The sequence below is a fragment of the Acomys russatus genome, chromosome 7 (assembly GCF_903995435.1).
Source record: "Acomys russatus chromosome 7, mAcoRus1.1, whole genome shotgun sequence".
Lineage (NCBI taxonomy): Eukaryota > Metazoa > Chordata > Mammalia > Rodentia > Muridae > Acomys > Acomys russatus.
Genome location: NC_067143.1, coordinates 14,091,602 through 14,108,931, shown reverse-complemented (window position 1 = coordinate 14,108,931; position 17,330 = coordinate 14,091,602). Strand labels below are relative to the sequence as shown.

The following is a 17,330-nucleotide window of genomic DNA, read 5'->3' as shown; positions in this document are numbered from 1 at the left end:
ACAGTAGAGTGTGGGAGGGAGAATGAGAATATGGCTTTGGGAGAAAAATGTAGGGGGGATGGGAAGGAACTAGAGAGGAGAGAATAGAGTACAGTGGATCCAAATATATGCATGTATGAATATTAAATAAAATATTTAAGAAAAATAAAATTTTCATATCTAGTAGCACTAAAGTAAATGAAATAGGAATAAATTTAACAAAAAAAGGGCAGTCACACTCTGAAAACTATGGAAGTCTTTCTCAGTTTTCAACCAGGTGCCAGTGCCAGATATACTTCTGAGTGGATTTAAAGGAGATGTAGTAAATGGCCCATATTTATAGACCAGAAAAAATATTATTATTACCATGGTAGTGCTCTCAGGATAATCTGTAGGTTCAGCTTAATTCTCTCAAAATTCCATCTGAATTCTTCATAGAAATTGGCATGCTGTCCCTAAAACCTATATGCAGATGGACGAGACTTTAAATAGGCGGACAACTTGAAAATATGAAGAAAGCTGGAAGAATTGTGCTTTATGACTTCAAAGCTTCTTTCAAAACCCAGTAATCAAGCTGGGTGTTGTGATGCGTGCCTGTAAGCCTAGAGCTTGGAAGGCTGACAGAAGGAGACATCAAGACTGAAATGCAACTGGACTTCACAGTGAGCCTTTTTCTCAAATAAAATAAATACCACAGAAATCAAACTTACTACTGAGTTAAGGACAGGTGTACAAATCAGTGAAAATAGGTTTGGATTTCAGAGATACACTCATAGTCCGTTGACTTCTTACCAGAAGTACTGAACTGATGGTGTAAGAAAGAATAGACTTTTCAAAACTGGTGCTGAGGGCTGGGGCTGTGGTTCACATGTATCCACTTTTACGCCCTCTACTGAGCATTGTTCTGAGCACATGCACGCCATTGCCAGAATGAAGACACTAAACAAAGGGTGCTGACAAGCAGCATACCGCTACCTTACCACAAAAAAAAAAAAAAGAAAAGAAAAGAAAAGAAAAGAAAAGAAACTCAAAATTTGTCAGAGAGCTAAAACTGCCAAACTCTTAGAAGTAAACAGTTCAAAGCACTATAATTTTTTAAATTAGGCAATGGGTTATTTCAGTATGATACCAAAATCACATGAGGAAAAGAAACAGATAACCAAAATTGAAACCTCAGTGTTTCAGAGACAAGAAGGTAGGAGGGAGATGGGTTTGGGATGTCCAGGATGAGTGGCGGGACAGAGATGGGGTGGAGTAATCCAGATGGGTGCTGGTGCAGTGACATGGTGAGCCTTCACACGCATGTCTCTTACCCATGCCTTCCTGCACCTGGGCTGTCTAGTTATCTTTAATTCTCCTTGTTTCCCAAGTACAAGTTAAAGATTTCTTAGTTCACGGAGACATTTCTTCCCATGTAAATGTAGTCGTAACTGCCCCCATCCAAGTATTTGAATAGCTAGGGAAGGACAGCCACAGTCAGACACTGGAGAGTTGAAGTGTCTCACCTTGCCCAGACACACACCCAGTTCATCTGCTTTCGAACTGATTCTCTGCAAAAGACAAGTTGGGTTTTTGTTTTGTTTTGTTTGTCCCTCACTTACTGTGACTTGAGGCTCCTCTTCCCAGAGCTGAGAGGAGCCTTGTCCAGCCATTTACCCATATGCTCCTCTTTCTTACTCTCCTGGGAAAGCAGCATTTAAGTTCTAACCATCTGGCTTCCATTTTTCTTTAAAATTTTTCTGGGTTTTGTTCTTAAGTTTTGGTTTTTGTTGTTGTTTTGGTTTTGGGTTTTGTTTGTTTGTTTTGGCTTTTTTTGTTTTGTTTTGTTTTTCGAGACAAGGTTTTTTCTGTGTAGCCTTGGCTATCCAGGACTCACTTTGTAGACCAGGCTGACCTCAAACTCATAGCAATCTATCTGCCTCTGCCTCCTGAGTGCTGGGATTAAAGGTGTGTGCCACCACTCCGAGCAGTCTTAAGTATTTTTTTAGTTTTTTTTTACACTTATATTATTACACATTTATACCATAAATTACATACAGCAAGAAGAACCATGAAACAATCAGGAATTATATAAATGTCACATTGATAGTCTTTTGGCTATTTGTATTTGGCAAACCTTGAAGAAAACATCTTTCCTATCTTGGTGCATCTTAAATTCTGAATGTAAATCAGTATCTATCATATCTCATCTCTATCAACTTAAAACATCTAGACCTAAAAACATCTTAACCCCTAACCAACTAAGCTTAACTGTAAGACTAAACAATCTGGTCTTCAACCCCATCAGAGACTTGAGAAGGAATAAAACTTAATTACCTAAGTAAACAGGAAGTGCAGGTTAGCAGCTTCCAAAGTAAAAAAAATGACAGAGACAGTTTGCTGCCTGAACAGTCACCCAAAACTTTCTTAAGAACTTTTAATTAATTTTGTAGTTGGGACTCGGAGTGATAGGGTTCATTATGACCCCTCCACATTGGACTTTGTTCTTTTTCTGCCCCCTACTGGCCTCTCCAGGACACCTTCCTCCTGCTGGTTCTCTTTTTCCCCCATGACAGCTTTCCCTCCTGTGCTTTTGTCCTATTTATTCCATTGCTTTCCTGTGTTTTCCTCTTCACTTGCTTTACACCTCTTCCTTTCCTTCCTGATGATGTAATTCCCCAGTAATACCATATGCTGGCTCCTGCTTTAATGCCTAGCCCCTGACAGATGTTTATGATGTGGACACCTGAGTGTAAGTGAGTCATGGGAGACTATGGCAGAGCACCGCCATGAGTTCCAGGCCAAACTGGGCTGCACAGTGAGATTCTGTCTCCCTTGTATCCCTTTGTCTAAAAAATACAAATGATAACACACATTAATTTGCAGGCCCTTTTTTTTCCTGTTACCTGTCTGTGGTCACTTCACTTCAGCGAGAATAATGGACATTTCTCCAGCCTCTTCATTAGCTTTATAACTTTAGCTGCAGTGCTGATCCTGTCTGGGGCCTGTTTGTCAAAGAAAATAACCCAGTACATCCATGAGCCCGCCGCACCCTGTCCCCGGGTGCTCATGTCCTCTGAATATCTTTAGCATAGACAACAGAAAATAGGAATGACCTAATGGAAGTCCAGTTTTCCAACTTAAGTTGTATGCTGATGTTATAGAGAGAAATAAGAGATGAACACTGATTATTTTATGAATTTATACATTATTTTTATATGAAAAATTAGTACCATATTAAAAGTTTTGAGTATTACTGAAAAATAACTACCTATATTCCTTCTTCCATATTTTAGTTGCTGTTAGCATTTTTTGCTTTTTGTTTGTATATACATGTGTTTTTTGCTTTATAAATAAGGAAGGAATGTTTTTTATTTTTTGGTCAATCATAAAACTGCCTTTTCTAATCATATATTTGACACCTATAAAATAATTAAGATATTATACAATGATATATTATAAACTAGATATTGACTATGCATGAAAATGAAACAAAAACTTGATGTGTTGAAATAAAACTTCAAAAAATCCCTACTGGGAAAGTTAGGTTTTTTTTTTACTTGTAAGAACTAAATGATGGGCTGAGTGTACATGTTGCTCAGTGTTATAGCATGCACAGGGCCCTGGATCTAATTCCCAGCGCCAAAATATAAATAAAATCAGCATTTAAAAAAAAAAATCAATGAGGGCTGGAGAGATGGCTCAGAGGTTAAGAGCACTGTCTGTTCTTCCAAAGGTCCTGAGTTCAATTCCCAGCAACCACATGGTGGCTCACAACCATCTGTAATGAGATCTGGTGCCCTCTTCTGGTGTGCAGGCACACAATTGGACAGAATGCTGTGTAAATAATAAATAAATAAATCTTTAAAAAAAAAATCAATGAAAATGAAATAAACCTATAAAGAAAGTGTGGGTCCTCTAGATAAAGTATCTTTAACTAGTAGAAACAATTTTAATTTAAACTGTCATGATTTCTTTTATTTAATTGAAGGTCCATTTTAGCTTCTTATCTTCTGAAGGAAAAACTCAACATCTTGGGCAAGTTGGGGTGTCTGCTAAGCTGTGCGGGTTCTGTCGTGCTGATTATCCATTCCCCAAAGTCTGAGAGTGTGACAACTCAGGCTGAGTTGGAGGAGAAGCTGACCAATCCAGGTAACGCCTTTTTAGCAGGATTGCCAACTGTGTTTCCCGAGGAAGCCAGACATCTCAGACTACCACTCCACCTCACACTTCTTGGCAGGGCAGTGTCTACTCTGATTTTTCACCACAGATCTTGATTGGCTGTTTATTTTATGTGTGTACCTCAGCTGGCTGAGAGTACAAGCCTAACCCAATTTTCAGAGGTACTCTAAGCGTGGCTTGATTACCTAGAGAATTCATAGTGAAGTTAGATTAAGATTTTATTATTTCCCTTTGGTATTTCATGCCTGTTGTCTTAGTTGCTTTTCTATTGCTGCAACAAAAACACCATGACCAAGGCAACTTATAAAGTAAAGCATTTAATCTGGCTTATTGTTTCAGAGGGTTAAGAGTCTACCATGATGGTAGAGCAAAGGATTGTTGGTCAGAACAGCTGGGTGCTCACGTCTTGATCCAGAGGCAGGAGGCAGAGAGACAGCACTGGGAATGGCATGAGTCTTTTGGATCCTCAGAGCTCGCCCCCAGTGACACACAAGCCACACCTCCTAATCCTTCCAAAACAGTTCCACCAACTGGGGACCAAGTATTGAAACATACAAACCTGTGGGGGTCATTCTCATTGGAACCACCATATCTGCAGACATTTCACATTTTAGTATTTACATATCATCATAAAATCCAAAGTATTTTCTGAGTATGAAGATAAAGGCAAAGACATTAAAAAGTAGACAACTCTATAAAGTACGCAGGAGTGCTGTGAAGGGTTCATATGATTTCCAGAGGAACGTATCTATGGGTTACTTTTTCCCATGCTAGGAATTGAACTTTAGCCTCTGCAGGCTAAATAAACATTGTGGCTCTGAGCCATATTTCCAGTCCCCTTCATTTTAATGAATGTAAATGCTTCTGATCTGTTTATATCACAACTTATTTATACATTTGTAACGTATATTGTATAATTGTGCTTTATTATTTTTATTTTTGTATATGGCTACATACACCTGAGTACAGGTGTTCTTGGAGGCCAGCGTTGTCCCCCCTTCCTTGGACTGCAGCTACCCTCAGTTATGAGCTGCTCCAGTTGGGGACTGGGACAGACTTGGGCCCTCTGCAACAGCAGTATGAGGTTTTAACTGACGATCCATCCCTCCCGCCCCATGTATAATTACGTCATGAAAATACTAAGAAACTGTAAAGTGGTATAATTCTGGCTACCCTCTTTCTTCCTTTCTTTCTTTTTTGGTTTTTCGAGACAGGGTTTCCTTCGAGACAGGTTAGCCTTGGCTGTCCTAGACTCACTTTGTAGACCAGGCTGGCCTCGAACTCACATCGATTCGCCTGCTTTTGCCTCCCGAGTACTGGGATTAAAGGCGTGTGCCACCACACCTGACTGGCTACTTTCTTAGGTAATAGGTTTTTTCCCCTCCTCCTCTTTTTTCCTTCTTTGCTTTGTTTCTTTGTCCTTCTTGTCTTCCTCCTCTTGTTTCTCTTGTTTTTTCGTAGTCAGGGTCACAACATGTAGCTTGGCTGGCCTGGTGCTTGCTATGTAGCCTAGGTTAGCCCCAAACTTGCAGCAGTCCTCCTTCCTCAGCCTCTTAACTGTTCAGATTATAGGTATATAATACTACGTCCAGCTTTGTTCTGTTGGTGGTGGTTTAAAGACTTTTTAAAAAAGTATATTTAGTTATTGAGAATTTCATACACCTATTCACAGTGTAGTGTGATGGGCTGAAGAGATGGCTCACAGGTTAAGAGCACTTGCTGCTTTTCCAGAAGAGTGAGTTTTGATCCCCAGAATCCACATGCTAGTTCACAATCACCTGTAGCCACAGCTCCTCTTCTGAACTGCTTTGGCACCAGACATGCAAATAGTACACAGACATACATGCAGGCAAAATACTTTAAAGGTCTAAAATAGATAAATGAAATCCAAAACAAAACAGTGTACTTTGATAAAATCTGCCCTCATTCCTTTTCCTCCAGCTCCTCTCGTAACCCCCACTTTACCCTCTCAACTGTGTGTACTTATTTTTTTCTTTTTTTTTTTTTTTAAGATTTTATTTATTTATTATTTATACAGTACTCTGCCCCCATGTGTGCCTGCATGCCAGAAGAGGGCACCAGATCTCATTAAACATGGTTGTAAGCCACTATGTGGTTACTGGGAATTGAACTCAGGACCTTTGGAAGAACAGCCAGTGCTCTTAACCTCTGAGCCATCTCTCCAGCCCCCTGTGTACTTATTTTTAACCCAGGAAATCCACAGCTCTCCTCTCTCCCTGTCCCCCAGCTCCCCATACAAACAAGTAACTTTTGCCCTCAGGAAATTTAAACCAGCACGTATATTTCCAAACCCCCTAATATATGATGCCTAATATTCAAAGATGAAAAGTCAAAGAAAACATTTTGTGAAGGTATTTAGAGAGAGAGAGAGAGAGAGAGAGAGAGAGAGAAGATGGGACTGGGTGTGTATCTCCGTGTTAGAATGGCAAGACCCTGGGTGAGACACACAGCACCACTGAGAGAAAAGGAGGTCCTTAGAGCGTGCTGTGACATGCACATGCCCAGTGCTGGCAGCATCACTCCAGAAAGCAAAATCTCATGCTTGGGGGGAAGAATACATATGTACTTTTTAATGTATGAAGGGCAGATTTGGAGACAAAATATGAATGGATAGACAGTGTATTCATAAGTTTCATGAGGTTGAGTTACTGAACAGAAAACTTGTGAACTGGTTCCTATAAAGAGGACAATGTTGAAAAATATGCTTGACACAGAGATTGAAAAGTCACATCCCGGCACGGTGGCGCACACCTTTAATCCCAGCACTCAGGAAGGCAGAGGCAGGAGGATCTCTGCAAGTTCAAGGTAAGCCTGGTCTGCAGAGTAATTCCAGGACACCTAAGGCTACACAGAGAAACCCTGTCCAAAAAAACCCCAAACAAATGAAAACAAAAGGCACACATCTGGGGGCATCTGAGAAATGAGGAACTCTGGCTGAGCACAGGAAATTAAAGAGGTTTCCGTGGAAGTGAATTATTCATTCTCATGCATAGCTCCTGAGGCTGCTGTCCAAGTGACCCCTGTGGCTGGTGTTCTTCTTTGTCCCTTCTCTAACTAGCCAGGCTGCATCTACTGTCCTCGTTGCTGCCTTCGGTGAGACTGAATTTGCTAACCTCCACTACCTTACTTCTGGTTCCTGCCACCTCAGCTTTTTTAATTCTAGAGACCTTTCTAAAACGTCATTTGGTTTTGTCCCTTCCAGCTTCAAGGCTCTTTGTGTCCACCCTTCACACAAGAGACAGCCTAGACAGATGCACAGTCACACTGTACTGCTGATCCTATGCCTGCATACTTCTGATTTTATATGCACACCTTCCCAACCCGGTCCACAGTTAGGTAGTATTTTGTGTTTGCACATATCAGTCTCTCTGCCCTCCATTGCCACTTTGTAGGTGAGGCTCTCAGACAGCTTTTAACTGTCCATCCGTTGACTATTTTCCTGAGGCTGCCTCCAGTACAGGGCTAAATAGTTCTCTTTTCTCACTCCTGAGGGGCCTGCTCTCCCACTGCCTGCTTGCTTGGTTGCATGTCCACTTGCTGCTTTGCATGTCTATGCTGACTGATTTGCATATCTGTCTGGTTTCTAGATCTGTGAAATCCACATTGCACATGGGATTTCAGAGCAATCAGTATAATGCCTGTGTAAAGGAACCACAGCAGAGTTCTACCTTCTAATATAAAAGCTCAAATACAACTAGAGGAAAAGGCATATTGAACTTGGCAAAGCACATAAAATGAATGAGTGGTGAAAGAGATACAAACTGATTCAGGATGTCATGTTCATGACTTGCTCTGCGCACATGCCATCAGCACGGGCACTTGCCATCAGTGGTATGACCCTCTGAAATGGAGGATAGCTCTGCAAGTCCCAGTCAGAGAAAGAGTAATCACCCTTTAGCCTACATAGGAGTTGTGTTTCTGAAATTTTTAATGTGTAGGAGATATGTACAAGGACTCCTGTGTTGTATAATTTCTAACTCTGATAATTTGTAATTTAATAAACAGATTTTTTTTTTTACCCAGAAGTCCAAGGAGACATTTAGAAGTTGTAAAGAATATAGGATAAATTGTGGTTGTGAGTGCTCTTTGTACCCCACCCATGCCCATTGTATGCAACCCGTAAAGCAGTGGTTCTCACCCTTCCTAGTGCTGTGACCCTTTGATAGAGTTCCTCATCTTGTGGTGACTCCAACCCTAAAACTATTTTTGTTGCTTCTTCGTAACTGTAACCTTGTTACTGTTATGAATCATAATGTAAGTTTCTGTGTTGTCTGAAGGTCTTAGGTCAAGACCCACTGGTTGAGACCCACTGAACTCAAGGTTGCTGTATTGGGCCTAGACACTGCCCCAGTTTACAGTTGTCCTTGCTTTAGCTTATGCCCTTTTATACCCTCAGTATCATCTGTCTGTGGTAAGTATTCTGTAGAGATTTGTTGAAATTGACTCAGATGTAAGAAGATTCATCTTGTGGCAAGGTATAGTGGTGCATGTACCTACAGTCTCAGCTACTGAAAAGGCCAAGTTGGGATGGTCCTTTGAACTTAGGTGTTCCAAACCAATCAGAATGACAACACAAGGCCTGGTGTGTAAGGAAAAATAAAGCCCATCATGTGACTAGCTTTTCTTTTTTGGATTTTTTTTGTTTGTTTTGTTTTTTCAGACAGGGTTTCTCTGTGTAGCCTTGGCTATCCTGGACTCACTTTGTAGACCAGGGTGGCCTTGAACTCACAGCGGTCCACCTGCCTCTGCCTCCCAAGTGCTGGAATTAAAGGCGTGTGCCACCACCGCCTGGCTTTTGGATTTTTTCTAACCTTTGAAAACCTATTTTTGGGAGCTGGGGAGATGGCTCAGAGGTTAAGGGCACCGACTGCTCCTCCAGAGGTCCTGAGTTCAATTCCCAGCAACCACATGGTGGCTCACAACCATCTATATAATGGGATCTGATGCCCTCTTCTGGCCTGCAGGTGTACATGCAGACAGAGCACTGTATACATGATAATGAATAAATAAGAAATCTTTTTTTAAAAAGTAAACCTATTTTTGATGTTTTAATGGTACTGATAGAGTAGGCCAAATAAACCTTAGTAGTTAAGACACTTTGGGCAGGATTACACATTTTTATTGGGAGCCATGATGAGGGGCTTCCTGTCAGTGGAGGGTGTCACAATTTCCTCACTATTCTAGGCTTGGCCCTGGGAGTCCTAGGAGTAGCTTTTCTTCATTAGAGCATGTTTCCATGCATATGGAGAGGCAGGGGGTAGCTGTGGCCTGGTTGGACAGGGTTGTATCCAACAGAGGCAAAATTAAAATGAGGTCTTAATGGTAAAGGACACAAGGCAAAGACTCCCTATACAGGCATCCTGAGGAAGGCTTGCTGTTACCCTTGTGGCTGCAGTAGCTTGCAGCTACATGTTTTTGTTTGACCATGCGTGGGCTCAAAACCAGGGCCTTGAGTATGTCAGGCAAGTGCTCTGCCACTGAGCTACATTCCTGATTCCTGTGAGTGTATGATAGGTTTTGTGGAATGGGCTTAGTGGACATAGTAAGCTCAAGATAAAGAGCTGTTGAGTGGCTGCCTGCTCTCCCTCAGGTCTACTTCCCCTGGGAGAAGGGGTGGCTGGAAGGGGGTCAGGCACTGGCTCAGCTCTGCCCGCTGGGTGGTGTCTGGGGGGACGGCTCCCCTGGTCACTGTGTGCCATCTGTCTTACAGTGTTCGTGGGCTACCTATGCATTGTGCTGCTTATGCTGCTGCTGTTGATCTTTTGGATTGCCCCAGCCCACGGGCCCACCAACATCATGGTCTACATCAGCATCTGCTCCTTGCTGGGGAGTTTCACTGTGCCTTCTACCAAGGGCATTGGGCTGGCAGCCCAAGACATCTTGCACAACAATCCGTCCAGTCAGAGAGCCCTCTGCCTGTGCCTGGTGCTCCTGGCTGTCCTGGGCTGTAGCATCATCGTCCAATTCAGGTACATCAACAAGGCCCTGGAGTGCTTCGACTCCTCTGTGTTTGGGGCCATCTACTACGTCGTGTTTACCACGCTGGTCCTGCTGGCTTCAGCTATCCTCTTCCGGGAGTGGAGCAATGTGGGCCTGGTGGACTTCTTGGGCATGGCCTGTGGATTTACAACTGTTTCTGTGGGAATTGTCCTTATACAAGTATTCAAAGAATTCAACTTCAACCTTGGGGAGATGAACAAATCCAATATGAAAACGGACTGAGATGCAAGCAAGGGGTGGGGGCTTGAGGAATAGGCATTGGAGGGGTTCTGTGGTTCTTACTAGATGTCAAGTAGAAGAGACTGTTGGTGAGAGTTGCCTATGTACTAATAACCTAGTGGACAGCAGGGAGCCTGACTTTGCACCAGGGTGGAGTCCAGACCTCTGCATCACAGAGCCCCCAATGGTTGCCTGGGTGTCAGCTCTCTCTGAAGAGACAAACCCTGCTTTCATTTCCATTAACCTAGAAGCATTCATAATTACTTGTTTAAAATGTTTTTAACATGATTTAACCAGAAAATAAGGATGAAGTCTTTCTAGTTAGTTGTCGTAGGGAGCAGATGTTCTCAGAATACCTTGGGAAAAGAAGAGACTGTTGTGAAACCTGGCTCTGTACAGTAACCATGACTGACTCTGTACTTGTGTTAAGCATGTATAGCATTCAGGCATTTTGTGCAAATAAGAGGTGTGTGAATTGAGTTGTTTTTAGTCCTTTAACAACTTGACTGTCCTACGTGTACCCTGAAACAGTAGTAAGCAGAGAGAGAAGCGTTAATGACAGTAATTCAGAGTTCCATTGACAGGGTGACTTCCAATAGCTCAAATCAATTTTAGTGCCTTTATCATTTGAATTATTCACTTAATTTAACTATTACTGTGTATATGTTAAATGTTCTAATTACAAATATGTAAAGCAGTTAGAAAAATACTATCATCAGTGGAAGATAGTGAAAACTAAAGACACAGAAAAAATGAAAAGTGACCCATTGTATATGGTCGTCCAATTAAGGACAACTGAATACATATTTGGATCCATTATGAGAAACACCTGCTTTCTGTTTCAGGAGGCATCATGTTCATTCAGAAGAAATTAACTATTAAGCTTGACACTGGGGTTGTCACATTAGAGAGTGTCTCTTCAGTACATGCTTCAGGAGTTTAGTAAAAGGGTCTAAATACGTGAACAGGTCAAAGGACACACCTTAGCACTGTTTCCACCAAGTGTAATACGTACTTTCTAAGGCAGTGTCTAGCAAAGATGAAAGCAATCTAGTCCTCTTGCTGTTTAAAATGGTAGAACCTTCTAAAGTTTCTTACCAAGCCTTTTTCTAAACTTCTGACTGACTACTTCCAGGGTCCTGGGTTTGATACCCAGCATCGAAGAGAAACAACAAAACGAAACAGCCTTCTTAAATGGAAAATAGTTGTTAATCATGCAGTATTTTAGATCAGAAATTATTCTTCTCTCCATAGTAACCTTCCCTGTGCATTAAATTGGAGCAAGGGACAGGCTGACACAATGTAGTATCATATTATGATACATCGTGTTATGATGTTGCATATTCCATGTGCTTTGATTTATCTAAATGGAATGGGCCATGTTAAAAAAAAATGGGGTTGGATAAATAAATTAGGTGAGGTAGAACATGAATTTTAATAATTCCCAACTAAACTTATAAGACAAAAAAAAATGTGCTTTTCCAGATAGAAAGGGCATTTCTAAAGTTAAAACCCAAAGAATAGCCCAGCAGGGGTGGAGCACATTTTTACCCCAGGACTTTGGAGGCATTGGCAGGTGTGTCTAAGTCGAGGCCAGACTGGTTACAGAGTGAGTTCCAGGACAGCCAAGACTACACAGAGAAACCCTGTCTTAACAACCCCCCCCCCGAAAAAGACCCAAGGAATAGTTTGCTGAACTCCAGAATAAAAAGAGTAAGTAGATATTAGTTTAACATAAAGGAATCTGATTTTCTGGCTCATTTGTCAGATTCAATGAAGAATAAATGATGATCGTGATGTATCAATAAAGGCTTGCGAAAAATAGCAACAAAATGAATCAGACAATTGAAAATTTTGCATAAAGTAGTAGTTAGTAAATATTCTACTTCATTCTTCATTGTTTCAGCTCTTGAATTTTTTTAAATCATCAGTATCTTTAGGAATATAAAACTTAATTTATAGAACAGAACTTAAATAGAAAGTGTTATGCAGCAAGATCAGTATAATTTTAATACAAAGGTTTCTGGGGTAAGAATATAGCTACACTGATACAGTGAAAAAGTTTATAGTGTGGAAATTACCTTGTTCATTTTTGCTACTTTCTGTGGAGCTCACTTTAAATGCACCTGTTGATGTGTCTGAAGTTTTAATCTTTAATTACACCATGGATACCCAAAGGTGTTAATATTTTGTGTGAAGCAAAATTTCATAGTATTAACAGTTCTCCTAAGGTTCTGGGACAGCCAGATGGCCCAGGGTTACTGCTGGTCAGCAGATTGCTTCATAGGCTTCATGATTTTGTTCTAGAGGAACAAGTTGTCACTCACTGTCCCTCAAGTTGACAGGGACCTCTGAGTAACCACCACGAATATGGGGCCTAATTTTCAAATTTAACATAGTGCACATGTATGTACACCTTTCCGTACTTTATAAATTCAGTTTTTCACAATTCACTTGGAAATGCAAGAGAAAATAAAAACTCCCAAGTAAGAGCTTCAGGTGAAGTTTAGAATGCAAAGGAATCTCTTACCTGTCTCTCCAAAAGTGAGCACATATGACACACTTTCCTTATTGTATACCTTTGGGTTCTATTTCTCATAAAACGTAAGAAAACATGCCTAGTATGTACTTTTTTCCCCAGGTCTTTAAAATCATCAAAATAAGAAACTTTGGCGAGAATTTAGAGAATTACTCTTGGAAGACACCAAGAACACTTCTCCCCTCTTCCTCTTGGACAATGCCTTTGCTCATGAAGAGCTGTACTTTGAAAGGGTCGTTTCCTCACTCAAGTACTGATCAAATGTAGGATTAGTTAGGGACTCACCCTGGGATCCAAATCCCGGATGCCACGCGGAAGACTTTCCTGGTCTGCACAGAGGCTGTGTCCGTGGAGTTCTAGCCACGACTGCCCACACTGCAGCCTTTGGAGAGGAAGCTGATCACTGAGATTCTCACTATATTATTTCCAGCAGTAAAATACATTTTGCTGCTCTTTGTTCAACAGTCAGAGTCTATTTCTACTGTTCAAGCCATTTTGTTCTGCTTCATTTTCTTTCCAGTTCATCACAGAAATAATATTTTGGTCTTTTTCCTTCATTGAGTTTGACCTCTGTTTTCTTATCTTTTTGTGATACTAGGAAATTGAAACGCAGGCATTATGCACACGAGGCAAGGGTTTTACCTCTGCGCTACACCCCTAGCCTGCTCACATCTACTTTTGATAGAACTGCATCCGAAGCTGCAGTCACAGATTCTCTTCCTTGGTTCCAGACAGCCCAGTTCCTGGTCAGTGCTGTGCGTTTAGAAGCTGGCCTCTAGGCGTCTGTAAAGTACTCAGATGCAGTGGTTCTCAGGTATAGAAAAACAGAGGTCTGTGAAAACAATATTGGCGAGCATAGACTACTGGTCTGTTGCATAATTTTTTTCTCTTTATCCTCTAAAAGGGTCTTAACATGTATCCCGGACTGGTCTTGGACTCCCAGTTGTATTTCCTCAACCTCCCCAGGGCTGGGATTACAGAGTATGTCATTATACTGGCCCTCATGCGTATTACAGTTTTTGTGGACAGTGATACTTCTATTCCAGATTGATCTGGCAGCGCAGTGGCCTTCTTTGATGGCCACTATGTCTCAGTCAGTAGTCCTCTGGCCTGTGAAAAACCTCATGACTATATGAATTAGGTCTAAGGAAGTATTCTCGGTGTGTTTGACACCAAGGAGCTTATTCATCTGGTAAGTGGGACTGCAGAGAATCTTGGTGTTAAGCCTTCTCAGGGACCAAAACTGTATCATTAGCTCCTTTGCACAGACTTTCTAAGGACATAGCCACATTTTCCTATGTTTTACTTACATTCATTGCTAGATCCTGTTGAGTTGAGTTGGCAAATGGCCACTTGGTACACCAATCATACCACTAGCCAGCTTACCATATAGAAGGCCTAAAGTTTTTGTATTTCTCATCTACAAATGACAGTTATCACTAGTAAATTTTAAGGGTCTGTTATTTATCTCATAAGTGATTTTTCACATCTGGAAATATTCACATACTGTATTATACATTCAAGAAGATTAAGAGTTATAGGAATAGTAATGAGCATTTGGCCCAATATCACTACTCATTTTTTGTCATAAATATTTCTCATATGCTATCAAATACATCAAAAGAGTATTTTTTAAAAGTCGTATCTGTTGCATCAAAAGACATCTATTTAAAATTTGATATTATGTAGAAAAAATGACCATGTAAATAAACATGTATTGCAAATGTACCCAAAGTAATTTTAAAATATTGTCATAGGCCCATGGAATAAGGATTTATTTATTTATCCATTTTTGAAGAGTTATTTTATTGTACTTATTTATTTTTGGTTTTTTAAGACAGGGTTTCTCTGTGTAGCCTTGGCTGTCCTAGACTCACTTTGTAGACAAGGTTGGCCTCGAATTCACAGAGATCCTCCTGCCTCTGTCTCCTGAGTGCTGGGATTAAAGGTGTGCGTCACCATGCCCGGCAAAGATTTATTTTTATTTCATGTTGTATGGGCATTTTCCTGCATGTATGTATGTGTACCACCTGCATGCAGTAACAACCAAGGCCAGAAGAGGGCAGAGGACCCCTTGGAACTGGAGCTACTGTGGCTTGTGCATCACCAGCCACAATGTGGGCCTGGGAACCCAACCAGAGCCCTCTGCAGAATCAGCAAGTGGTTTGAAGCACTGAGCCACCCTCATCTTTCCAGCACCAGAGCACTTTTTTTCTTCTTTCCTGAATTTTCTCCTGATTTGTGAAATATATGTGAGTTTTCTTAACCTTTCTGTGCCTCAGTTTTTCTACCTCGAAAGTTGTGGGAAGGGCCTCCTAATTGACGGAGTCTAAACTGAGAGTTCACCTAGTAGCACGCTGGAACCTACAGGTAGGAGCACCGTGCTCAGAGCTGCTCTGGGAGTGGCGAGGAAACTCAGCTTGCAGACTTTGGAGTCTGGTCCAGACTGTGGTGTAGAGCATGTAGTCTTGAACACCAAACAAGGGAACACTGGGTATAAAGTTTGCATGATTCTCTGTAGGACTGTGATTTTGTTTTAAGGGTTCACATATTTTCTTGTACAATAAGGAAATAAAATATGGACTTCAAAAACACTGAAAGACCAAATTATGATAGCATGATGAGTTCCTTTTATGTTCTACGTGGCGCTGCATATGTAACCTGTGTGACCCATCAATTCTGTTGCATTGAATTTGTCAGACACTGAACTTCCTGCTTCTAAGCACCTTAACCCTGACACTGAATTCTCTCATGCCAGGCGAATGTCAGGGGCTCCCAAAACACTAATGCCAAAGAGTCACCTTGAAAAATTCAGAATATTTCTTTTGTTACAATACCTTGCATTTCACTCCATCAGTGTTTTTGTTCTTTACAAAGATATAAAGGTGTGGCTTTTCAGTTGTTTTTCTGGTTTTGGTTTTTTAAAGGACAATTATTTCCTTGTGAAATTAATATGAAAGGAACAGATGAGAAAGAATGCCAAATGTTGGTTGCATAAATTTTTTCACATAAATGTTGTAGGGGAAACTGTTTCCAGTTAGTGCAAATACATATTTATCAGTGTCTAAGACTTGCTTATATTTTGCCTCATAGAAGTGGTCATAGCATGTTGTAATTGCCATATGTAGATTAAAGAAAAGGCTCTTAAGTTTTACAATAATATTTATTATTCTGTATATGTTTTAGAATAAAGTAACATTTCTAGCTGAATATGTGTTGACTTTTCCCATTGCTTGGAATTCTTATGTACTCTCAGGTTCAAAATCATCCCAAAGTGTCACAGTTTTGTTCTCTATTTATGTGCAAGCTGGGCATGGTGGTGTCTGCCTTTAAGCTATCACTCAGTAGGCAGACAAGCAGATCTCTGAGCTCAAGCCAGCCTGGTCTCCACAGTGAGTGACAGGACAGCCAGAGCTCCATAAAGAGAACTTGTCTCCAAAACCAACCAAACAAAAAGTATGTGTATGTGTGAGTGCCCAAGTATACTTATGTGTGCCATCTACATTCCGTGCCCAAGAAGACCAGAAGGTGGCAGTGGATTTCCTGGAACTGAAGCTTTAGGCAGCTGTGAACTGACATGTGTGGGTACTGAGAATCAAGCCCTGGCACTCTGCAAGAGCGGCAGGTTCTCTTACTTACTATCAGTCTAGCTCACAGTGCATCACATATAAACTGACAGCATGACTGCTCCAAGGTATGGTTAAAGCAGAAGGTTTTTATTGTAGGTACGAGAACAGCCAGAGGCATCTGGAAGAGTTCGGTGCAGAGAGAAAGTAGTAAACTGCGATGGCCAGCCTACTAACCTTGGCAGTCTAGGGGAACGAGAGAGGAAGAAAAAGGAAGAAGAGAGGACCCAAGGAGAGGAGCAAAAGGAAGCACCTAGCTGAAATAGCAGGGTTACTGGGAGAAATGAGTAGCTAGGGGAGGGAAGCTCCTGAGATGGAGGAAGTGTATGGGAGGGGAGGAGGGGAGGAGAGCCTGGAGGCCAGGCCAGCCTGTTCTTTCAATAGACACCACAGGTAGTCATAAATTCCCTCTCTAGGGGTAAGGAAAATGGCTCCCTTGGTGGAAGGAGACCAGCTTCACAGGTTCCTGAGGAATGCTGGCTTTCTTCTAAGGACCACAATTAGGGGAAAGGGAATTCCCTTTGGACTTGACATTTATTAGTTCACTTATGTATCTGTCTTAGCGAATGTATTTGCTACTTTTCTGTTATTGCGATAAAATACAATTATCTTAAGGACCAACAAGAAAGATACTATGCTGGCTGATCACAGTTTGTTTTTCCTTCTATCTACATGAAGCTGAGGAGAAGGGGAAGTGATGCTGCTGGCACCAGTAATAAACTTTCTCCAGCAGGCGCCACCTTCTAAAGGTTCCATAGCCTGTCCAAGCAAACACTGGCACCAAC

The 17,330-nt window shown here is 41.3% G+C and overlaps 1 protein-coding gene across 1 annotated transcript in view; it reads left to right on the top strand.

The window, feature by feature from the left end:
* The window catches only part of Nipa1 (NIPA magnesium transporter 1), a 35,627-nt gene extending 25,069 nt beyond the window's left edge, over window positions 1-10,558 (top strand). The window contains exons 4-5 of the mRNA XM_051148639.1: window positions 3,950-4,110; window positions 9,872-10,558. Coding sequence (XP_051004596.1) covers window positions 3,950-4,110; window positions 9,872-10,383 — 673 coding nt within the window. The 3' untranslated portion in view covers window positions 10,384-10,558. The remainder of the gene's footprint in view (window positions 1-3,949; window positions 4,111-9,871) is intronic.
* The last annotated feature ends 6,772 nt before the right edge of the window (window positions 10,559-17,330 follow it).